Genomic DNA, 26,663 nt, shown 5'->3' with positions numbered 1-26,663 from the left:
GTGGATCTTCTTCCTGTCCCTGCAGCTCACAGAGATGAGGGGCTGCAAGATGTTACAGCTGCAACGTTCAAACCATTCCAATTCATGAAAAGCTTCCTGTGTATAAAGTGTAGGAATGTTCAGTCACCCGGTTGCAGCCCAAAATAGAGTACCACAATTCTCCCACACTTATGTTGTCTGGTGTTATAAAAAAAAAAGTGCAAATTGATAGTGCTACAGCGTGACGAATGAGAGAGTAGACTTCCATTTCTTCATCTACTGTTGTGGTTTTGGTTCCTTATTGGATAAAACTCACTTTGTCCCTCAAGCTGCATCTCATCTGTGCTCTTCTCTTCTCTTCGCTTCCTTCCATTTCTCTTTACACATGAAGAGCGTAAATATTAACAAAAAAACAGCAGCAGGACAGAAAGACTCACAGACATGCAAATGCCTTATTAAAGTCGAGACGTCAGTGGCAGCAGCAGTGCGGTGCTGTAGGGCGAACCCTCCCTGTCTAAGACTAGTTTTGCTCATCCGCACTGATAAAAATGCTCCCGCAAGGAGGACAGGAAAAGATCACACTGTGACTCTCTTGCTCTGCTAGCCGCAGGTGCTTGTCTGGCAGCAGTAAGAGAGTTCATATGAGTTCATATGGACTTTATATCACTGGTGTCTTTATAAACACACACCAACTACTATTGTGGGTTGTGGGATCATTTTGAAATACAGAAAAAAACATTATGTGCACAAACTCACATGTGCATATATTAGGGGAAACACGCCCAAATCTACACTCTGGTATGGAGGTGAAAGACCACACATTTGTGCAGTCCGAGGAAAAAGTGAATAGGTTCATGTCTTTCCTTTTACCGATTAATTATGGAGCTATTTCCCTATCTTTATTCAAGAGCGTGGTATATCAATTTGAGAGCATAATTTATTGAATTCACGTTCAAATTTTGTAATGTGTCCCTCAAAACCCTGCCCTCGCACTCAAATAGCCTCTGCTTGCGCTTAGATTTGCTCTGTTTCTGCTCAAATTGTGTGCTTGCACTCAAATATAATGTTGCTTGCACAGATTTCCTGCGCTCGAGTTTAAGCTCTTCTCCTCGCACTCATGATACTTCTGCGCACTCGTAAAACTACTATTCTCAGATTTGTCCTCTGCTCTTGGATTTTTTGTGCAACAACCCTGTCAAAATCCCCCAACCAATAAAAGGCCAGGTTTAGTGTTGACCAATGAAATGATACCTGCCTCCTTGCGAGCTTGTTCGCTTTACTTCTTAGAGCGTCCCTAGCTCGCTCGACCACTGCTCCTCTCTCTCTCTCTATCGCTGGTGTTCTTTATTATCTCGTCTTTTTTAAACTGAGTGGGGAAGTCGACAGCGAAGTCTAACTTTACTTTTATCAAATGAAGAGAACGTCGCAGTGACGTCGGGTTATGTTTCTCCAAAAGTTGACTCTGGCTCAACTTTCTGGCCGTAGTCCGGTGCAGCGCCGCAGTGGCCAAAACGCCCGCAGCCGAAACGCACTGACTTTACCCCGCCTGATTTGGTCTGAGTAGTGGCCGTAATTCAAATTCATATCGGTGTGAATGTGACAATTTAACAACCAAACCAGTGGGATTAAAATCAGTCTTTATGACAGTTTTATGAGTCGTGAGTGAATTTGGGCTAATCAACGTTAGCAGCTTTATTTCCAGCCGGTCTGCGATGATGCATCAGCTAGTTTTGTTAAATTTCTTAGAGAGGATCCCTGATTAACTTTCACTCTGCTTCGTAGATACAGATTTAATTGGCTTGCAAGCTGCTTTGCGTATTTTCCTCACTAACATCGGCAGTAGCAGGTGCTAACAGGCTAAGCTAACTGTGTCAGTGGCTTTGCACTAGCAGCAGTCCGGATGGAGAAGCCGCTAACCAGCCTGAGAAAACTACAACTGTGGGTCCCAAAAAGAAGTAAAACTACAACTGTGGGTCCTTGTAACGCTTATCACTTCAATTTTTCATATAAAAAATGAAATTCAAGCGACCATCTCGCTGTCTCGCACGGGCGTCACCATAGGAACGTTTATGATGAAACTGACATCGTTTTCTCTTCCAGCACACCAACAGGCGGGCACTGTGCCATGCGGCTACTATAATACTGTATGTAGCTACTATAGTAAAAATCACGGGTGATGGTGTATAAAGAACCGTCCTTTAATTCCAAAAGTCATAAATAAATCAAGGGAAGTACATTTTATAAAGCCCTGGAGGGCGGCAGTGGATGAATCCAGTTAAAGAGTACCCGCCCGTATGGGACGCTCTAAGAAGTAAAGCGAACAAGCTCGCAAGGAGGCAGGGATCATTTCATTGGTCAACACTAAACCTGGCCTTCTATTGGTTGCGGGATTTTGACAGGGTTGTTGCACAAAAAATCCAAGAGCAGAGGAGAAATCTGAGAGCAGAAGTTTCACGAACGCACAATTTGAGCAGAAACAGAGCAAATCTAAGCGCAAGCAGAGGCTATTTGAGTGCGAGGGCATGGTTTTGAGGGATAAATTACAAAATTTGAACGTGAAATCAATAAATTATGCTCTCAAATAGATATACCACGCTCTTGAATAAAGATAGGGAAATAGCTCCATAATTAATATGTTGATTGTTTTCTTGATTAATCCATAAAATAGCTGTTGGGTTTGTAAAATGTAAAAAAAAAAAAATGGTGAAAAAAGCAACCTCAGATGTCTTGTTTTGCCTTGATCAGCAGTCCACAACCCAAGGATATTCAGTTTACTGTCACAGAGGACAAAAGAAATCAGAAAATGTTGACATTTAAGAAGCCGTAACAAGAGAATTCTAGCATTTTTCCTTAAAAAATAGCTCAAAACAATAAATCAGTTATCAAAATAGTTGGCAATTTTCTGACAATGGACAAATTGATTAATCGTTGCAGCTCTAGGTTCAACCTGTTCATATTTTAAGAAGGGCTCTGGATTTGACAACCAGTTGGTAAATAAAGAGCAAGCTACAACTATATTTTTAACACTTAAGATATCTACTGGTACACTCTAAAGACAGCAGCCTGGACAAGAGACACATGAACACTGTAAAACAGACTCAGACTAAATCCAGTCAGAGCATAGACTGGGAAGTGTTCAAAGTCATCAACTAATATTAATTAGTTAAATTATGGTGAGGGTAAAAAAAGGGAGGAAACTGTCTCAAAATGAAGTGTCATTTTGTGTTACTAAAATTACATTGATGTCTAATGCTGCAGAAGGTAAACATTCACATATAGCTGCTGACACACACTTTGTTAAATTAAAGAGATGTATTTTTATTCACATGCAAAAAAGGCAGGATTTCCACTGTACATCTCTGCAGCCCTAAATGATGTCATCATTCATCACCACCTGGATGATCCCTGACTGAACACACTGTTTTGTGACTGACAACTTGTCTGCTGATATCTGAATCATCTTCCTGTTGAAAAAAAACATCCACTTATTTCTCTTTACAGGAGAAAACTAACAGTCTGTATTCAGCCCCTAAGAAAGTACAAGGAGCTGCTGCTTGTAACAATAAATGGTTGTGACATGCATGGGATATCTGTAAATGTGCGAGTGTGTATCTGTGTGGTTAAACAAACCACTACTAAACTACTATGAGTGTTTGTATGTGCTTGTTAACTCATGTCCTGAGGCCCCTGAGCCACTCAGCTTCTGCTTGGCCTTTAGAACAAGGCAGCGCCATCGCAAAGAAGCAAATAATTAAATGTGGACTCTGTGTGCATATATATGTGTGTGAGTGTGTGTGTGTGTGTGCGTGTGTGTGGCAGTCTGTCAGCTACAGTGTTACACCACCATGACAAGGCCGCAACTCGTTGCGTTCACTTAGGCTCACATTTAAAAATACGACAGACGGTTCATGTCGCACTATAACTGCGGCAGTGTTTGTGTGTGATTATATGGATAGAGAGGCATGTGTGTGGTTCTGTGTTTGCACATGCACACGCACGTGCGCACACACACTGAGCCACAATACAAATATGTGCTTCCATGCATAGAGAATTAAGCAGTCTGATTAAAAGGAATTCAATGGCAAAGAAAAATGTAATTCAATTGAATTAAGTAAGTGTGTATGTTTGTGTGTAAGCCTCTCCTGTTTGTGTGTGTGTTTGTGTACATAAACACAAACACACACACATGCTTTAGGGTGAGATTACGAAAGCTATAAAGTAGTAAGAATAATTTGTCATACACACACACACGCGTGCGCGCACGCACACACGCACTCACATATATATATGAAAGGTACATCATTCAATGGCTTGAGGACTCTGGGCACAAATGGCTCTGAGGCACAGAGCAGTCCATTTCTGCAGATTAAGCGCACAGAGATGCAGTAGCTCAAATGTAAATGAGGGGCCTGACAATGAGAGAAAGTTAGAATATAAAATAGGACAGGACCTAAAAAGGAAGAGAAAAGAAAAGTCGGAAAGCAGCAGAGAAAAAACGTAAAAAGGAAAAGACAAAAAGGAACAATAGAATGTGAGAGTCAAAGGAAAAGGAAAATTTAATGGCATATTTTAAAAAAACGTGCCTTCACCGCTCGGCTAATTAGGACAGGTTCTCCCTCTGTCATTCCCTCCTCTAAATGTCTTCCTCTCCTCCTGCCCTCCCCCTCTCTCCTCCTCTCTTGACCTTCATCTCTCATCATCGCCTTTAACATTCTCCTCACTGCTGTGAGTGTGGGTCCCAAAACAAGAAAAAAAATTACTATTCAGTTTCCATTAAAAAATGTTTCGACTTCACTCATCGAACCATTGTTGTGTGGTGTGTGTGTGTTACAATGCGTGTGCTTATGTGTAGAGTGTGTGTGTTAATGCTAGCAGACTGGTCATATGCTTGTCCTACTCACTCAGGAGTGAAAGCTATGTGTGGTGCATGTACAGGTGTGTGTGTGTTTTACAAGCCCAGGAAGGTGTTATGACAAAGCTGCTGAATCATTGAGTCTTTATTCTTGATATACCATCTGTCATCAACAGGCAAATATCTCTTTATTAACAAAACTTAACATTAAACCAATCAACTACAGCTGCTCATATGAGTAATTGACATACATACAGTATAATCAATCCACGTGCTCACATGTCTGTATGCTTGCAGGCATTTGTCCGTGTCCATACACTCTTGTTTGCACTCGTGTGTGAGTGGGTGACTTAGAACTCTGAGTGTCTCCATGTGTGCGATGATTACAAATCTGCTCTCCTTGGACGGATCACAGTTGTGAGCAGCATGGCCGAGCTACTGTGAGTGTTGACGTACAGCCGGCGCATGTGAGTGAGACCATTTGGCGGTCTGTTCCTATTGTGAATTGATGATTTTGCATTTAAATTCAGCAGAACACCTTTAGAAATTGCACAAAAAGAGCCAAAAAACACTGACATGCAAGAGAGAAAAACACTGATAAGTTGATTTTTTTTTTTTTTTTTTTTAAATCAATGAATACAGTAAATTAGATTTATTTTTTTATTCTTTTTGTATTTTGTACTGCACAAGATCCTCTTATTAAGGAGCCCTCCTCTCTGCAGTTATTTCCCAACAGTTACAGTCCATTGAGCATCAAATCAATGCTTTTTCTTTACAAACATCTACAGTATATTGCTGTAATAGCCATTTTCAAAATGTTTTGGGCTTCTCTAGCCTCAAGCTAACACATGTGCAAGCTGTAAATCACTGTTCCAAATGACACAACTCCACCCAGAGAGAGTAATTCATGCTAAAACCAGATTTAAGCCTGGTTAATGCGCTAATGAAAAGTGCTGTATTTATATGTCGCTGGTAGACGGCAATGTTGTGACATCAGGCCCATCTGTGACTCAGTCTAAACCCCTAATGAGAACATTACTGAGCCCCAGGCAGAGACACACACAGGGAGAAAGATAGAGAGAAAGTAATAGAGGGAGAGAGAGATGATCGATGCAAACCTCGCCACCTCTTTTGACTGCTATCATCCTTTCCCCTCCTCCTCCTCTTCTCCCGTCTCCTCCTGCTCCTCCCTCCTCCCTCCTGTCTTATATACACCAGGACTCGGGGCAGCGGGTCTAACTCAATATACCGTGCAGCAAAAATCAATGAAAGACAGAAAGAGATGGTGCGAGGGGATTGAGGGGAAGGAACAGGGCCAAGCGGAGGGGCAACACATTTTTTGGACAGCTTTGTTATGTTCTGCAATGCTGTCCACCTCAACCTCTCCACGTTCGCACACACACAGCCAGAAGAATCAAAAAACGCACCACCGCTCACATAAACACCTGTTTCTCTATCTTTTTGATATATGTCATTAAAAGATCACAACAAAAATCACACCTGCGGACATGTGAAATATCATATTGTATTTTTCACAAATACATTAGCACCCGACAGCAGACGCTCAAGTGTGACAGTAAACAATGGCACAGATAGACGCTCATACTTGACATATGCAATCTCATTATATGCATATTCACACATCTAATATTCCAAGCCTGCAGTTGATTTTGCTTTAAACACATGAATCCAGCACAGAGAATGACAATAGTGTTTCCAACACCCCACCCTGCCTAGACAGCAAGAGCTCAATATTCATCAAATGGTGAGTCGGACCACTAGAACAACTCCCAAGGCTTTGGACACATGCATGCATAAACAGTCTTAACAGACAAACAAACACACGCAGTCACACACAGTTCCGCAACACACATTTGCAAATATAACCAGCTGTAGCTCATTCCCCCAGCACTTTCTGCTCCTCAGATTGTTTTCTCTTGTTGAATAATGTACATTCCTTTATTTTCCCTAAAAGCCAGATGTCTAGTGTGTGAGACCAGGGGACACAAAACAAGCAGGAGGAAATAAAAAAAAAAAAAAAAAAAAAAAATTTAAGAACATAAAGATTTCCCACAAGAAATCAGAGTTGTATGTCAAAAATCCAAAAGCTTGAATCCTGATCATTTATCTCCCCTGCCCTTCTGCGTATCCGTCTCTCTCCAGCAGTGTATATTTTCACATTTCCTCCCCTCTTCTACAACCCTTTTCATTATCGTCTCCTTCAGTGGCCCCATATCTTCTCCCTTCTTTGCTGTACAACTACCAAGGATGTTAAAAGAGCTGAAAACATTCATTCCCATTAAAAATGAATACAGAGTTGGGAGCTCAAACAAGTAATAAAACAAAATCCTGAAAACACCCATCCTCCCAGCGCTTACTCTGTCAAAGTCCTCCATCCCTCTTATTCATTCACTTTTTTTCCCCTCACATCTGTCTCCTACTGTGCCCATGTTCCCTCACACCTCCTCCTTTCTTATTCCCTTCATAAATGTCCCCCCTTTTTTTTTATCTTCCATCCCAATTATTCTCCCTACTTCACCGCCCTCCAGTCTACCAATTCACAGCTTCTCCCGTATCTCCAGTCCCCCCCATTCATTCCTCTGCTATTACTCTAATCTCTCCGCCGCCGGTGTGTATGTGAATGTGTGTGTGAAAATGCTAACCTGCCCTTCTGGCATGCGGAGCAGAGCCAGGCTTTGTCCCTCTTGTTGTAGGTGCAGCAGGTCTTGCAGACGTTGTACTGGCAGTCCAGGCACTGGCGCTTGGGGTTGAGCAGGAAGGTGAAGGGCGCGCAGCAGCGGATGCAGCAGTGCTCGTTGAAGCGGTGCTGCTTGGAGAGGATAGAGCATCTGCTGCCTTCCTCCGCCAGCTCCTGCTTCATCTCACTGAAACCGAGATAGAGAGAGAGAGAGTGGGGGGGGGGGGGGGGGGGGGGGGGGGGAGGACAGGAGGGGGAGGGAGGAGAGAGAGCGAGAGGGTGGTGAGTGTCTAGTCGAGAGGTAGAATGTGAAAACGGCGGAGGATGGTGATGCGGAATAATTGGAGATGCTGAGGCAAATGAAAATTTAAAAAGGTGTGTGTGGGGGGTATTAAAACAAGAAGAGGGGAGGGCAGAAGGGGGTCATGGGTTTGTTGAAAACCCCGCTCCTCTTCGTTTCTCTCTCTCTTTCTCTCACTCTCGTAACACTGATTTTGTGGAATTAACGTGATGGCTGACATTTCAATTTGGGAGAACCTGTCATGCCTTGTTTGCCCACATTAGTCAAAAACACAGCTGAGGGGAGCACGGCATGCACGTCCTCTGCATCCTCTGACGACAAAGCATAGCACCTCTGTTGAATTAAGGCACAGGCGGCATTATGAAAACATGGATAATGATGGTAAATTGGTATAAATAGTGCTACTACTAAATTGAAGGTCAGTTGCTGGAGATTTCACACAAACTAGCCTGGGAGAAAAACAGCAGTGATGAAAAGCTTACAGTCATAATGGGGAGCCAGTTGGGCTTCAGTCCAAAAATTATAGTTTTAAACTACAGCCATGAAGGCGCACTAAAGAGCGGCAGAACCTCACTAATCTTAACGCCTCAGAGAATAGCTCAGACTAATGAACTATTAGGATTATAGATTGAAATAGTTGACCAAAGCTAGTTCAAAAATCAAATAAAATCCACAACTCACGCTGAAATTCCAACAGCTGCATATACGACTGACAAGTAAGGTTTGATATTCAAGGTAAAAGAAAAAGAGAGACGGGTTAATAAGGGCTGTTAATCAGTGTTTTAACCAGCAAAGCAGCCTTGCTATCTGAGGCCTGTACTCAACTGTTCACATAAATTATGTACATGGGTTTTTCCTCAGTAGGATTTGTGCTGACTGAGCAATGCACCACAAGCAGAGGCTAGAATAAATTATGTAATGGTTTGCATTTATATCATAAACCTATCATCATCAGTACACATCGCACTGGGGTCAATTAGATTTAAAATAATACACACGGGAGCTTAAGTAACACACTTATTTGTGTTTACACTGTTGCCCATCAGCTGTCATTAGGCGTGAATGGAGGCTGAGATGCAGAAATGGAGCTGTTGCTGCTGCTGGGAAGGTGTGAAAGTGGGTTCAGCACGAATGGGCAGCGAGTAAATTATTCAAGCTGCTCCTCTATACACTACAAACAGCCAGGTTATAGCCCAGAGTGTGTTCACTGATCCTACAGATACACAGCAGATGCCATTTACAGAATATGTGAAAAGACATGCACACAACACAGACAAAAACAATATTTTTAAAACAGAGACAACAAGCAATCCTGTCTGAACACAGTGATACATGCAACACGTGGATGTAAAAGGTACTATAAATTGTGTAGGTGTCCCCATCTCGACTCATCCACCAAGTCATACATAGAAAATTAAGTGTGTGGTAAAACAGCGTGCTGAATGCAGCATATTGTGAATTTCCTGTGTGTACGTGGAGCCAGCAGGGGCATCGCAATCTCCCGCTTCCCTAAGTTATTAACGCTGCTCCTCAAGCAGATCCTCTGCTGCCTTGCTGATTGCTTTTCATATGCATCATTAGATGCAGCATATTAACAAGACGAACAAACCATTCATATACAGTGTCATGTGAGATTGGGAGGGAGTTGGGGTGGGGGTGTGAGGGTTGAAGGGCAGTGGTTGGCATATATACTGACACACTTGTAATATACCAAGATGATCAAAAGGGGTTTCATATCTTGTGTTCACATGCAAGGTCACAGCTGCTGGGAAACGGAGGCCAAAATTAAATTAAAACTATTTAAATGAACCTACAATAAGAGAACATAAATGCAGCATCAAAAATCCAACATCCAAGCTAAATACTGTATGTGCAGCATACATTTATATCTCAATAACTGGAAGAAGCCATTGCCTGGAAATGATTTCCTTCAGCTCTGATTAGGATCAGGATCTATTTTCTCTCTGTCTGTCTGTGATACGGTTTAATGAACAGCCCAGTTAGATAATGGCTAGCTCCAGCCGTTTAATTAAATAAGTGGGCAAATGTACACATATATCCAAGGACAGGGGGAAGGGAGGGGTGGGGGGTGTCATGCATGGCATCCCTTCACATTAACTCACATCTCCGTTAATGAGACATGAAAATCTGTGCTCATCTCGCAGCCGTGGCTGTAGTTACATGTGGGTTATACAGGTGCCAGGAAGGTACAATTAGCTCGTAAGAAATAACACTAGTCCATTAACGAGGAGACTTTTTGCACTACAGGAATTTGTAATGTTATCAGGCTTTTATGGCTACTAATTCTTACCATTTAACATTCAACCAGACACAGCTTACATCACCAGTACAGATAATGTCTGAGATACTTAAAGAGGAATCATGAAATGCTACTGAATGCTAAGCTATGCAATGGACCTTGAAGTGTTTGTTCGCACACACACACATGCACACACAGTACACTCCAGTTAAACCTTTCCTATCAAGTGCTTCATATTTCATTTAATAATGAACTTATTAACATTCACACTTTAATCTTCAGGTCAAAGCAAAAGCACAAAATTTTATTTATTTAACAAGGTTGATTATTCAATTAAATAAAATTTGTTCAATACACACTGTAATTCTGTTTGGTAATGGTTGACTTAAGGGCTGTAACTAACAATTATTTTCATTGTGGATTAAACTGCCAACAATTTTCTCAATTCATCAATTCATCCTTTTCTCAATAAAATGGTGAAAAAGGCCAATTATAACTTCCCAGAGCCCAAGGTGACATACTCAAATTGCTTGTTTTGTGTGACCAACAGCACAAAACCCAAAGACGTTCATGTTAAGATGATATAAATCAGAGAAAAGTAGCAAATCCTGACTGCATTTTTGGTTGTAAAATGACTGAAACAGTTAATCAATTATTAAAATAGCTGTATATTAATTTTCTGTTGATCAACTGTTTTGGCTCCAGTGAGCTTTTACCCATGAGCCACATTTGAGCAGTTCAACACCAAATCATTATCTTTGTTCCTGTGGGATACACTGCTACAAGTACAGGACACACAGGGAAAGTGAGGACAATGGGGAATTTTGATTAAATTCTCTTCATTCTGCGTCTGCTAAATGCTTTACAAGAATACAGTGCAAGTGCAAGGACTGTAGACAAAGGCAGCCATTAAACACATAATATGTAATTTCAGCCGCTAGGGGTCTCTCAATCAAAACAATAACAAAAGATGGAGTGTGATGATGGTGTGAAGTAGCAAGGGATCATGGGAGTTGTTGTCTTCGTTGTTAAATAACCAGGTTCACCGGGATAGGATTACGCCAGTGTAAATCGTTCAGGATGTTTTTACCAGGAGCCAAATTACCCGCAGAGGTCTCCTCCTCTCCAGAACAAACGGACCCAGTTATTACAGGTAAAAACACTGAATAAAGCTGTTTCACCTAAAAAAAAAATCAGTGTTTCTCCGACGATGTATGGCGACCACTGGACGTCTGATACTAGCCGAGCTGCTTCTAACACTTGTTTGGTTTATTTCTCTTATAACTTAAGATCCAGACATTCAGCCGGTTTATCCCGGGAGCAGAATTATCCACAGAGGTCTCCTCCTCTCTAAAGACAAACGTACACGGAGATTAAAATCATTAAAATACTAATTAAAGCTGTTTTACCTAAAAAATCAGTGTTTCTCCGACGATGTACCACCGGACTTCCTGGGGGCGCTATTAGCCGAGCTGCTGCTAACGTTTGCCCAGTTTATTTCTCTGATAACTTAAGATCCAAACATCTAATGACTAAAATCCTTCTTCTGATTAAAAGATACAGTTAAAAATGACTTAAATTTATCATGAAAATGTGGCTTAAAACTGAATAAAAGTCCATTTATAACAGTTTCTGTGGAACAACCACAACGCCGATGTATTATCTTGTAATTGTGTAAGTTACTCTTTGGTAGACGCCATTGTAGCGGACAAACACAGCGCCACCATACACATCTCGTGCTTGATTACTCTTTGGTAGGGGAAGTATGACACCATTGACATGCAACCAAATCAAATGGTCCATTACTTTGATTAAATTACAGATTTCTCTGGGTTTGAAAATTGTTGGAAACATTTGGGATAATGTAAGTACACAACTCAACAAAATATATAACATAGGTCTAGTTGTTTTTAGACATTTTAACGTGGAATAATTACATATTATACCTTTAAATTACATTAGACAATAGTCAAAGCATATGCAGATTGTGCCCAGCTACAGCCCTGTATCTCACAAAAACCCATCTTTTTCATATCACTTAACATGTTTATTAGACAGATAATCACTCAAGCCTTGTTTAATATCAACATGATTAACTGCATTCGCTCTGGACAAAATATGAGCAACACAAAGTTCTGCAGATGCTGGAAGTTTGCAAGAAACCAAACTCTTGAATTAAAAATGATTGATTATGCAAATCAGTTACTGCAGTGCATGTGTCGTGGGTACAGTGGGTTTAACAGCGATACAAGCTGAATACCAATTCATTTTGTTATTTAAAACCAGTCTGTGGATTTAATGATATGCAGCACATTTCTGACAGCCTGTCACTCCTGGCAAATATTATTTGTGCTGAAGATCTATTAACTCGGCTCTCTCTCATCTCTCTTTCGTTTTCCATCAAGTCTGCCCTGCTTCTCCTTCCTCACTGTCTCTCTCTGTGTCTGCTAGCGATCTATTAACATAGCTATTTTTCAGAGTCCCCTCATTTCTCCTTCTCCTTATAGTCCATTTTTCTCTCTTGCTTTCAGCTGACACAGGAGGCAGTGCCTATAAGCTCAAGGTTCCTGGTAAACTTATGGTCAGATTTGTAATTAAGATAATGGCATTTTGAGGTCCAGCTGTGCAGCCTAGCCAGAAAACAAAAACAAAGCAGGGTTTTTTTTTTTTAATGATGTATCGCCCTCATGGCAGCTGTTGTGTTGCTCAGCGCAGCACTTCAGAGTTATAGCTCTCAAAACTGATGATGCTGACCAACACACAACCAGAAGGCAGTGTGATGAATCATCTCAGGTGCAAAGGAAATACTATTGTGTTTAGAATATGTTATTTCATTGTAATTAGTGTTTATGGTAACCAATACAACCTTACAGAATGTACTTGCTTATGGACTTATTTCGAGAGGAGATGTATGAGTGTGTAAATTCGTTACACATAACATCATTCTTTTATACAAGAAAAAGCAGCTTCCCTGCATCACTGTAATTACACCAGACAATAAGAATGCTAAAAAGACCAAGAAACCAAACATTTCTGGTCCTAAAGCAATGGCAGCATCTCTGAGAAAGCGATAGCACGAGAGTATCCATCTTTCAGTATACAAGGCTGTTGCAACAGCAATCAGTAGCCATATTGTGGCTATGAAAACAGATATTTCTGGAGATTCAATTAGCTGCATTTGTAAGTAATGAGTGATTAGAATAACAGCTTCATAACAGCATATTATTAGCATCTTGAAATGCAGGGTGCTGCATACCTTCGGGTTTTGTGATGCACCAAATAACCCAAGAGCACAGTGCCATCCACCTTCATGCATAAGGGATGGGAATTAATTATTGAGCAAATAGTGAGGGACTATTAAAATCTGCAAGGGCACAAATCGAACCCTGTTTTGGAAAAGTTAATTCACACTGCACATAGGTTTTTCTGCATGGTAGGGATATACGTTCATTTACACAAGTGTACATAACTGCACACAATACCCAGGATGCTATGCAGGGAACACAATTAAAAGGGAAAAAAGACACATAGAGGAGATATTTTAGAAAAGAGAGAGCGCCATGTTGGAGTAATATTAACCCAGTGATAGTGTAGCTGAGGAGAGGATCCTGGAGAGAATGAGCATACAATAGCAGAGAGTCTTTGATCAGCACTTTGATCTGCCTGCTGCAGTGGAAACCCACAACACCAGCATCTACTGTTCACCATTACAGCAGTAAATCATACAAGCTGGGAGTAGAGGGACGTGAGAGCACACCTGGGTGATTTAGTGAGTGCGTGTGCGTTCTTGTGTGTGATTATTGATCTGGGTCGATGTGCATTTTCAAGTATACAGTAGCCAAATGCACTTGGTAATTGTGAATTGATCGAGGGCTTCCTGAACGCTTAAGGTTATTTTAATTGAAAATGGGCAATTTCAAGTGTGAACATTTTCAGTTTCTATGTGTGTGCGCACTGAGCTGAAGTCTGTACGAATTTGTTGGGATTTTTCCTGCTGTTATTTGGCCTGAAGTGACATATTAACACACTGTGTTGGTGTGCGCGTGCCTGTGAGTGTCTGTTATGTATATGCGCACGCATGCATTTTTATCTTTGCCTTACCCTGTGTGCATTAGAGCTGGAAGAATTTTTATGTGCTCTGGGGTGAGAAAATTTTGTCTCAATCAAAGCTAAAATTTGCATTTGGACCCCGACTGGGTGAAGCTGAGTTGAGTGAACCACAGTAGACAACTCTCTTTCTCCTCTGCAATGCAGTGGCAGACTGGCAAGCGGGTCATAAATTTCAAGGTAGTGGGTTTCTGTTGCTCGACTATTGCTGTTGATTAAAGAGCAGGTGTAGGGAGACCGGTGAGTTGAGATGAAATCATATGACTTGTAGGTAGGCAGGGGAGATGTCTCTCATCTGAAAATGATTACTACTTCCTTCATACAGATGTTTTTTTTTTCAATGCATAAAAAGATCCAGAGATTTCCGGTCAGAAAAAAAGTTTACACGTAAAAACATTTTAAAGTTTAGCTAATATCCTTCTCTCTTCTCCCTGTGTGGCGAATTATCTTTACAATCCCTGACAACTCAGTAATTAACTGATTAAATAATAACAGATAGCTTTGTCACATTTCAGCAACAGGTTATTGAAAAGTTGTAATGCACTTTGTATTGCCATGAGAGCTAAGAACTACTTAGAACTACTGCACTAAAACTTTCTTCACTCTGAACAGAACAACTTATTTAACTCTACATCCGCACTCTCATCCATGAGAGGTTTGATAAACAGCAGTTCTGACCGACTTTTCAAAATCAGTGAAAGCACACAGTATCTCTGACAACAGAGGAGAGGTTTGAGCCCGGATGCAGCCATCAACGTAATTTGTTTTCTAGCCAGTGCCATCTGTAAAATCAAGGGACTGAGTGACTTGAAATGATGGAGAGATGTAATCACAGTAGGTCGTCATCTTCCTCCAAACTCTCCTGGCTGACATGTGGACGACTCCTGAAACTAACTCTAAACACAATGGAGCTTACAGTATATCACATTGATTGTAGCGATGATGACCGGGGGGCAACTTTACTGTAATTTACATATGAACTTCATTTTAACTTTTACTTCATCACAATTAATTTCCCTTCAGCAGCACATACATGAATTACAATAAGTGATCTTTATACTTAAAAAAAAAATATATAATTTTGCTTTTGTCTTATTCACTGCTAGCAAAGGGAAAGAAAGTAAAAAAAAATAGTCCTCAGACTGCAAACAGATTTTACAAGAGAACTACTGATAAGGAAACAGACCCTGAATAGCATTATTAAAGTGGAAAAATGAATAAAAGTAAACTTGCACTGGGTTAGACAATTAACTAAAGGATACAGTACGGAGGATGGAGAATACTAATATTAAACAACTTAAAAAGTTCCCCAACCTTCAATCTTTTGAACTTAGTTTTCAGCATTCACAGTATTATTTAAATATTTTATTGGGATAAAAACCTAGTTTTAAACATTGAGCTCAAACTTCTTTGTATTTTGAGTGGGGATGTGACTAATTTATACAGCATACATTATTAATCATGTTCATTTTTCTGTGGTGGCCTTGGTGTGCTTTATTCATCCACTGCATGAATAAAGAGGAAACACAGGCTCGCTCTCTCGTCTCTCTGTTTTGCCGCTACTTCCCTCTCTCATCTTCAAACCGAATACCACGCTGAAAAACAGGCACAGTGGTTGCTTTTAATGAGCAATGTGTCTTCTGTGTCTGAGCTCACCTGCCTCTGTCATTCTGCAGGTAAGTGTCTGAAGAGCTCAGTGTGACCACAGCAGGGATGCTGTGATGCTGCTGCTGCTGCTGCTCCCTCTCCTTTCCACAGTAAAATGAACTACAGTATGAAAGTTCATAAAGCTATTAGAGCACACATACATAGACTCAGATCTCACATACTGTCATAGCCAAGCGGCAACTACCACGGCTTGAGGCTGAAGCCAATTTGGAAGTTCCTTAAAATGCGATGCCATCGACTCAAGATGATGGCTCCAAAAAATCCCTGGCACCAATTAACTCCCATTCAAAATACGTCAATGAGTCAGTATGGTTTCTCAATTGCTGTGCCGATGGTCATTTTGGAAATTACTGCTCCATTAATAAGATTTGAAAACATAGTTGGCTTTGATGTCTGCCGTGTGGACGTTGATTGACAGCTTTGATTGACAGTTGGCTAACCTGCTGCTCTCCTCAGCTCTGGGATTCAGACTATTGTTGCAATATTTCAGTAAGTTTAATGTCACTTGATACTTGCTGTATCAATGTACTTGCTGTACCATGCTTGTTATGGCTCCATAAGCAGCAACTCTGGGCTTCAAACTGACTCCAATGCAAACCAATAGGTGACGTCACACCTCACTATGTCCATCTTTATATGCAGTCTTTGGTCATAGCAGCAATACATCCCATAAGTATTCAGTTCCCCTTTAAATGTCAAAAACAGTCCCCTCCTAGTGTGTGACAGCCTGCTGCTTATCTCGGTCCTTCTGCATATGTGTGTGTGTGAAAGAGAGAGAGAGACATGATTATATGCAATATATTCCTTCCCATTCTGCTCTGTATGTCTAGAATCCTAAACATCTGTGTCTGCATACAGTGCAGCACATTTTTGTGTTTGCTCACCCTGTAACTGAGGAATGATGCACTGAGGAATGACTGCATTATACTGAATGTCTATAAGAGAACCGTGACATGCTATAAGGGTAATACCTTGCATGTCAAATCCTCCTAAAGAACTTAAAGAACGAAAGAGCACACCCCCCTCCTGAACCCCCGGTTAGTTTTTTTTTTCTCCCCATAGGGATTCATTCTTGAAGCATCACCAAGCACATATAAAGACCTGCTCCATCTCTTCACATACATCACATCAAACCTGCAGGCTTTCCAGCCCGTTGAGCTAAGAGGCATGTTAGTAAACACTGGAAAAAAAAGACACATATGTGCACATGTAAGCATGAATGGATGAACATGTACAAAGATGTGCACCCATATGAAAGACGCACGGGGACGTTCAGTGAGTGATGGTGCTCTCCCTACAGGGACACAAAGGCACAGTCCATGTAAATACTATGATGCACGGCAGGAAACATGGATAGAAGGAGGAAGAGAGAGGTGAACACTATCTATGTCATTCACAGCACTGTTTTAAACTAATTATTGATTTTCACAGCACTTACAGCTTTAATTGACAGGATTAGTATAATCTGATTTTAATTTAAAAAGTTGGCACCCATACTCACTATTGACTTTTACAGTGAGTGTGTACATATTGTAGAGTAATAATGTTATTTAAGCATATGCATATAGTGGGAGTGTTAATATTGACATGGCCAAATGCATTTTTAATGTTGAGTTTACCCACAGCTTTATGGCAAAGATATAGCGGTTATTAAAGGCTATATGCAGTAGAAGAATCAATTACACACTGCTTCCAGGCAGATTATCAAACTGGCACTGGTTTAAGATAATGTCACGCTCACAGTTAACTCTTTCCTTTCTCCTTTTCAGCCTCATACTTCAGTTCCATTTTTTGCCCTTCCATGATTTCTGTACATGAGCACTTGCTGCCCCCCCCTTTTTTTTTCTTCTTCCTGAGAATTTGTGACTTTATGATACTTTTTAAACCCTGAGTCTTTAGCCTCTTTACTCCTGCTCTACCCCCATCTCCTCTCCTCTCTATGAACCCGGGCTGAAATGAAGCCTTGGGGTGATGGTGAGACTTTTCTCTGAACTGACTTCAGCTCGCGACGATTATCCAACGGGCCGATAATGAGCCCTCACTTTGGGAAACAATCCAAGTCAAATGTGTGCTCTGCTGATAACGTTTCCAATCAGAATGGCCTGCCCGCGTGGCAACTATGTGAGAAAATGAGAGAGCGATAAAGAAGGGTGAGAAAATAACGTGCATACTGCAAACTCAGCAAGGTGCTGAGATAATTTGGATGTGAGGGAATTCAGTTTTGCATGCTGATATAATTGTTTTGACCCTGCAATTACTCATTATTGACAGACTGAAATGAAAGAGAGTCATCCCCGTTTAATTCGACCATCCTTTCTCTGTGATGGGCGCAATAATTTTCCAGAAAATTGAAGCTGGAGCAGTTCACAAGATTTCCTCTGTGTCAAGAGAAAGATGGGCTGCAAAGGTGGACATTTTTTACTGTTTTCTGAGATGATGGTTGCAATATTCAATTGCAGACCTCACATCAAAAGCTTCAGAAGAAGCAGAAAGTGAGTAAAGGTCATTTTGTGTGCAGATACTGTATATTTTTTATTTCTTTCTTTTCAACTCTCCTACATGCCCTTACCTCCTTTAATCCATAGCTAAATCCCTGTGCCTCACTTCATCAAACACGTCTATTGAAGCTCCATCAGACCACTTCTCCTCCCTTTCATCCCTTCATCCAATTTCTCCAGCTGTATCTCAGATTAGCAGCTGTAGCCCTACAAGCCTCAGTAACAGGCGCAGATTGTTCTTTCCTCTGCTGAATAATCTCTATTCACACAGGAAAATCAAACGAAATGTGCCCAAAAAAAAAAGATGGAGGGGGGGGGGGGGGGGGGGGGGGGAGCACACATCCAACACCAGTATCACCATCAGGGGGGGAATGAACTGTTTGCAGTGAACGGGAGAGTCAATCTGTTCTTAGGGAGTCACAAGGGAACAATGACAGCCTAAAATATGCCGTCAATATGCTACAGCATGATTCATATACTATATGTGCTTCATGTAGAGTGAGGCAACAGTTACAGTGATACCCCATCTCTGAACTTCAGACAGCTTCATTTTCGCTTGTACAGCCATGAATTTCTTGCAAATTAAAAAATGTCTTAAAATCCTACTAAAATCTCAATCCACTTCAGCTCCTTTATCTCCCCATTCAGTGATAGCGCTACAGTAGCAACAGCGCTACAATATAGCTGCGTTTCGACAGCAGGAACTTTCCCCATGCACTAAGAAGCTTTTGAGGAACTAAGTTCTTCTACCTGTGTTTCCACCGTAGGGACCAGGGTCTAAATTAAGTTCCAGGGAGATTTTTTTTACTCCCAAAGAAGTCCCTGCTCAGGGGTAGAAGTACTTTCCAGATGAACAGGAACTTCGCAGGAATGACTGTCGCTGATTGGTCAAACAGTGGCAAAAACAAGCAGTTTTAGTGGACATACACGAACATACATTGCCCCAAAGGATTACATGGCATCCCATTTCGCAGCTGCTGGCTGCAGCGCTATTGCTTAATACTGGACCAATTTCAAAAATTGTTGTCCCCATTAGCCACTTAGACACTAAATGATGGGAAAATAGAGTTCAGGTTGAAAAATCCCAAAGTGTCCCTTTAAGAGGAGGCCTGGGATAGCCGCCAGGGAGCGAGTGGCTATTTCTGTGGCAACAAAGACGCAGAGCTACAGAGGAGCATCATTCACTGAATTCCCCTGTGATGAGAGGAGAGCTGCATGCGAGGAAAATAAAGAGGAATGAACAAGGAAAAAAGACAGACAGAGAGGAATAATTAGGGGCTGAACCGAGCAGAAGAGAGGAGGGAGTTATTTTTGGGAGATGCCAATTCAATTACAAGGATGGAGATTTGGATGCAGCTCTGACATGATGGGGGCCCCGGGCTCTCATACTGACCGGGACTCCAGATTCCTATTGGATTCTGAGGTGAGGTAGCCTGACTGGCAGCCACAGCTCACCTGCTGTACCTGAACTCTGAGTGAGTGTTGATGAGGTAGTCTATGTGCATCTTTAACAGATATGACACTTGTCACATTACACTGCACATCCACACTGATGCAGACACACACGCACATACATAGATTCTCTTCTTTCTCTGACACACACATCAAATCAATCCATCACACATGGTCTCAGCACTCTGGGAACACTGGTAGGAGGCCATGTCAATTCCACATACACAGTGACATAGAGACAGAATCAAATCCTCACACAGTTGCAGTGTGCCTGATGCTTGTGTGACACATACTAACATTTTCAGGTGCTGTGGGAGCAGCTTCAGATACAGTATTGAATGTAGAAGACAAGCTATTGATCGCAGCCTGAGAACAGGGAGTATATGTAACTGCACTTGATTTCAGCACCAGAAGGACCAATAATGACAGAGAGCAGGGAACCAGCTATAGCTTCACATTAAGTAAATTCAACAATGACACGGTGGCAAATGAGTGATCTAGAAATAAGGTCAGAAAAGATGTAATTTAGAAAGAAGTAGAGAAAGAGAGAAAAACCTAACAAACCAAGGTGGCGAGGAACAAATAAAGTGGTAAAATGACAATGACTGATTGTCCGTGTAGCTCTGTTTGCTTTTGGATCTGTGTTAACACACCAACAAGCTTAATGCACTTCCCACGGCTGACAGACATGCATATTGGCTTTATGATAATACAATGCGGGTGGCAAATCAATAGAGTCAACATGACAGAGACACTCATACTGTGCTTCACAGTGCATGTCAGGCAGAACGAACTCGCTGCAGGCTATTCACACCTGCAATACGCAAAAAGTAAGATGAAAATATCCCTTTTCACTTTTTCCTATCCATCCACCTGTGAAAAAAAAAGTGTCTAAATGTGTCTCAGTGAATCAAACATCCGCTGTACCTGCAGGTACACGCTGGATAGGAAGAGTCAGCTTTTTGCAAAAATTAGTTAAAAATCTTTTGTACACCGGTAGGTGGAATTTAATTTTGAATACAACTTAATCACATTACAACTCTGAGTTTTATGAGAGCCTGAACTAGTGTACAGGCATTATTTAATTTCAAACATTTTCACACTACATATTCATTTTGTTTTGGCTTTAGTCTTGTAAAAAAGCTTTCTTATACTGGCTGTTGTGAGCTGCAGTGAACTCTCTCATGTTCAAGCATCCTCAGATAACTCAGTAGAAACACTCATAAATACGACTGCCTTAGCTTCAACACACAAACACAAAATATATATGGTATCTAGACAGATTACACCACAGGGACTCCAGGCCACACTGTGGTCCTGTCCTTTCAAGCTACAAACATTCATTTCCAGAGCAGTCATTATTTCCTAAGGCACTCTCGCCAGTAAAAGGATTTTTTTTCATCTTAGATGGAAGTGTGCAGACAGAAACCCATGTGTAATCTTCCAGTTACATAAACGTTTACACCAAGGGTCTCATGTTCAACCAAACCAAAACTCACATGCACGCAAAATACTCTGCAGCAAACAATCACAAAAGTCAGCCTCCTGGGATCTGGAGAGAAAAACAGAAAAAGACTGCAAACAGTGAAAAGCTTTATGGAGAGAAATCCACATCAGTTCATCCTTGGTTTGGTCACCTTGGGTTTCTTAGCAGTCAAGTAAGAGGGAAAAAAAACGAGTGAGGCAAAGAGATTTATCACAGCTGGACAGGTGTAGCTGAGGCAGAGGTTGAATGACTAGGGCGACCGGGGAGATTACTGCTACACGAAAGGACACTTAAAAGAGTTTTGCTCCAGCAATTACTGCATTTTGACTTACTGCTTTCCCCTCAGAGCGTGGCAACATCCGGAGGAGTTGCAGCAAAAACATCCACATTGATACACTGAGACAGACACGCACGTGCATCCATGCATCATAGTATGCCCGTCACATACTTTGGACACTCTCACACACTCTGCAGATACGAGCCTCATAGAATAACAATAATATCGCATTCAGCTGAAGGCAGAGATGGCTCATCCATTACAGGATGGTCAGAGCAGTGAGAAAGTCATTTCTCATGGCATTCAGCTACGGAGGCAAACTGCCTCATTGCATAAAAGCATAAACGCCTGTCAGCTTAAAGCGGAAGTCATCAATGATGTGCAGTCAGGGTAGACAGTGCTTATGATCAAACTGAAATGAGATTTTTTTTTTTTTTGTGCAGTGTTACTATGTATTTTATACATTTTCATTCCATCTGTTTCTTATAAAATGACATGAGAATAGCAGAGAGCTTTTCACTCTAAGTTCAACACAAATGCAGTCAATATGTCGAGATGGCAGTGCTGTGAGCCGTGTTATGTATGAGTAAGTCTGATAAATATATACTTTTGTGAAATTCAAGGCCATTTGGACTCAGCCTTGACTGTTCTGAATTTGACTGAGGTGGTCTTGACTGCAGCCCTGGAGCTAGGATGTCCCTGGCCAGTCATCTCTTCAATAACTCATTTTAATGAAGTAACAAACCCCAGTGACAGTGATGACAGGGACTGACACAGTCCTGACTCCCCATCCATTCCCCCTTCATCGGTAACCTGACATTGACTCATAGGTCACACTGTAGCTTATGGCCTTAAAGACAGGACAGACAGCTCCTTAGTTGCCTCTGTGTATGTGTGCATGTGTGTGTGTGTGTGTCTGCACGTTACACTTGCAACATCACATAAGAACAGGCTGTTATCCAGTCAAACACTGTATAATAGGTTGTCAAAATGCCATAAAAAGTCCTTATATATGAGTTGAGAATGCAATAAAAACTGTGAACATAATATATTGCTAATTTACTTTATATGTGCAATGTACAGTATTTAATTGATGTAATATAATTCCATAAAAATTACAGTTGTAATAATAAAAATTAAGTTGTAAACAAAATTAAATTAAATTAAAAAAATTAAAATAAAAATGTAAATAAAATTACTTTGTAATATCTTTCAATGTAAAATGACATTGTGAGATAAAAGTCAGATACACCCTTTATGAGTTCATAATTCCTGGTTAATGCATAAATGGGAAGGTATTACCTTATCTGACAATTTAAAGGAACATATTTAAGACATTTTGACAGTTACTACATTAACCAACAGTAATATTCGCAGTTGCGGCTCAACTACACACTCTACCTTCCTCCCAGAATAATAACAATGTAATTTCTCTCTCTCGTGAACACTCTCACACTCTGTTCACACTCATATGGCACGTCTCTCAGAACACTCAGTTGAGATCCAACACTGGCAGATCAGAGACTTGGCAGTCAGTCTACTCTAGTCTGCATGCAAGGGCACGCTGCGTGTTTACTTCACCATCAGCGAGTGTCAACCTTCACAACCCCAACTCTCAACTGAACAGACAGCCTCGATGGCAGCCATTTATCTCCCCATCTGATTGCCGTCAGCTGTCTCCCGAAAAGGGCAAATACCGCCAACTGATTAGGAACTGTAATGTAAACAGCTTTTCCAACTCCTTCTATAAGTCACAGCTGAAAAGCAGGGGCAAGTTCATTAAGAGCCAAAAAAAGGAGCAACACTGTAGTTGTACTATAGATATAAGTGTGCAGGAATGACATAATAATAACAGCCAAGGGTTAATTGCTGAGAGAAACAATTTAAACTTGCATTGGCAAATGCCAAATGCCTCTCAAATAACTGTAATGTGGAAAAGTTGCTCACTGCCCAACTCACAGACACTCCATTAGTCTCTTTTATCCTGTTTTAGCTAATAATTTTGGTTTACAGATCCACATAGAAATTGCAATGCTAGTTTCACTGCCCTCACCAACTAGGAAGGCAACTATTTCCATCAAGAAGCAAAGACAAGCCGAGTATATGCTACCCCCTCAGCACAAAATGGCAGAAGGGAAGTAACCTGGTGATAGTAGAGAAAAAAAAAATCTAGACCTCCATCCAAATTTAGAGCTAATTTTAAGTCCAGAAAGTTGACAAAGGAAATTCGAATTAATGCGCATTTCCATCCACTGCCACTTCAAGAATATATTGAGTTTTTCACGATGAATCAACAGCTGGTTGTGCTGAAGAAGCAGGTGTAACAAGATAACGTAAATAAAAGAGCTCCTGTCAAACCTCAAACAAACAAACTCAAAACTCAAACTCAAAAAAAACTTAGAAAACATGATGGATGATATTTGTGTTTGTTTCATGTATTAATTTGAGAATTGTTAGTGTCTTCATTGTTCCACACAGGAGCCCCTATTTTCCATCTCCGGTGGAGCAGAAACTTAAGTGGACACTTAAGTCACATGCTTCATGTATCTCATGATTTAATCGCTAAATCTGTTTCCATTGCACTTTATTCCGTCTTGCTTTTATCAATTCGTCAACCTTTCCACCTCAGCCAAACTTAAAAACCATTTTTGTGAAATTCTGCAATATGTCCAAATTTTAGACATTTCCACTTGGGTTTATTAATGAGCAAATTGAAAATGCAAATAAAAACAGGTGGATAAAAAACGTACCTAAACGCTAAAGACCAATGTATTTTTCTCAAAAGCAGGTGGGCAAAAAATAGAGCAAAAAGCCAAGCAAATACTGGACTTACAGCCAACAGGTGGCAGCCAAAAACACATGGCCAATGGGATGTTCATACTGTTATCTGCTGAATGTGTAAGTAGGCAACTGTTTGCTATTAGTTATAGCAACTTGCAAATGTGGATCAAGGCTGTGTTTTGTGAGTTTTCTTCAAGACCTTCTGCCCCCTAGTTGTCAAAAATTACTAGCGTTAAACACAATAATGGTCAAAGAAGTGAACTTAACATTTGAAAAGTTACACAAGAGTGTAGCTATGTAAAAACAAAAAAAACAACACACCAAACAGAAATAAATGTCAGACAAGAACAGCAACATCACACAACAAAGGCTCTAAGCAACTTCAAACAGTGTATATTGATCTGAGCCTGTAATAATTCAGCTGTGTCTGAGTACGATCTTCCAAAGTGACAACAGAGCCTTTTTCCATTCATTAGAACACAACACTGAGGGGAAAAGCTTTAGAAGACAACACAGCTTGTACAGACAGTAACTAACAGTGTGCCTACAGTATTTATCTACTACAGTAGGTGCTTTTAATGAGTCCAACTTCATTAAAACTGCTGTGTTTTGCAGCTTAATCATTCCCCAGAGGAACGAGGAGACATTTCTATATCCACAGAAAGTTCTAGCACCCAAAGAGTGTGCAACTAATGCAGTAGCAAGTTTACCTCTAACCAGAATAATTATAATATGTAAATATAATCAATTAAATGAGAAGAGTTTAATTTAGTCAGAGCTCATTGTAAATTTAAAAATTCTCATTAATGACAAGACAGAAGTCCATTTTTTCCCCTGCAGGCTCTAAAGTTTTTGTTGTTTCCACCAAATCTACGAGTCAGTCTTTAAATCTGTAGTTGCTGCTTTATCTCACTACTTCAGAGTGGATCTGGCAGCTGGCGATAAATAAATCTTCATTAAAAACCGCAAGACACCACAGTCAATTGAAAATGTGTGTAAGAGTGCTATTCTCTCACACTCACCACCACACATGTACAGTACACGACAAATTGTTCCCTGGAGTGTCTTGTAGATGTTAATGAGGATTAACCTGGCTGGCATAGACACAGACCGAGAGAATTAAGGGCCTCTGTCAAGGGAAAATTAAAAATTGATTCAGATACAATACAGTACATATACAGTAATGTATAGACCAGACTCTGATTCATTTCACCAGAAAATGGCCTAAAAAATGGGCATGTCTGTTGAAACATGACTGCAGACAATTCAAGCTCTTATCAACCATTTAAAATGCCGCTTAGCAAGAAAAATCAATAAGCTTTCTTTCCAACATCTTCTGAGTCTCTCTAAAATGTGATGTCCTACTAACAAGACATGGCTAAAGGAACAGACTGGCAATTTGAGAAATTGATTATTGGCTTTCTTGCCGGGTAAGATAAGAAGATCAATACTACTCTTATGTCTGTCCATTAAGTATTAGCTGAGTCCAAAGACCTGAAGCAGCCCTGTCCAAAGTTTAAAAAATAAAACTAAAAATAATTTTAACCCTTTTTAAAATTTGTGTTAATCAGTGAGCTCTAGATGTGCTGGTAGGTGTATTGTTAAACTTTGGACAGAGCTACTTCCCCTTGATTCCAGGGTTTATGCTAAGCTAAGCTAATAGCACCCTGGCTGTAGCTTTATACTTAAAGGAATAGTTCAACATTTTGGGAAATAGTTAAAGAGTTATTTGCTTTCTTGTTGAGAGTTAGATGAGAAGATAGATACCGCTCTCATGTCTGTATCTTAAATATGAAGCTACAGCTAGCAGCTAGTTAGCTAATGGTAAGCATTAACTTTTCCAAGTCTTGTCATAGTGTCATAATCAACCTCTACTACTACTACTACTACTACTACTACTACTACTACTACTACTACTACTACTACTACCACTACTACTAATAATAATAATAACTATTGATTTGTTCATCTAGACAATAAAGAAAATAAGTACATTTCTGAAAATGTCAAACTATTCTTTTCATTATGCAACATGGTCATCTAACTCACTGGTCTTAATATATTGTACAGGGTGGAATGGGTTTTCTTGTGTGGTAGTGGCAGTGTGTTGACAGGTGATGAGAGGACAACCCAGTTGCCTCGAGCCACAGATACACTGCAACAGACTGAGGATGACAGACACCGCTGACAGGGGACAATCTATGGGAGACAGTGAGAGACAGTCGGGACGGGGTGAAAGCGACATGAAGGAAAGAACACAGAGAGAGAAACAGGAGGGGAGCGAGTGAATGATAGAGAGGGAAA

At 40.7% G+C, this 26,663-nt stretch overlaps 1 protein-coding gene across 6 annotated transcripts in view; it reads right to left on the bottom strand.

Moving 5' to 3' along the window:
- The window catches only part of myripb (myosin VIIA and Rab interacting protein b), a 115,611-nt gene that overhangs the window by 52,927 nt on the left and 36,021 nt on the right, over window positions 1–26,663 (bottom strand). For all 6 annotated transcript variants that reach the window (XM_042399442.1, XM_042399445.1, XM_042399439.1 and 3 more), the window contains exon 3: window positions 7,495–7,716. In XM_042399442.1, coding sequence (XP_042255376.1) covers window positions 7,495–7,716 — 222 coding nt within the window. The remainder of the gene's footprint in view (window positions 1–7,494; window positions 7,717–26,663) is intronic.

Source organism: Thunnus maccoyii, chromosome 21 (genome assembly GCF_910596095.1).
Source record: "Thunnus maccoyii chromosome 21, fThuMac1.1, whole genome shotgun sequence".
NCBI lineage: Eukaryota > Metazoa > Chordata > Actinopteri > Scombriformes > Scombridae > Thunnus > Thunnus maccoyii.
Note: the sequence above shows the minus strand (reverse complement) of the source record. Positions and strands in the feature narration are given on the sequence as shown.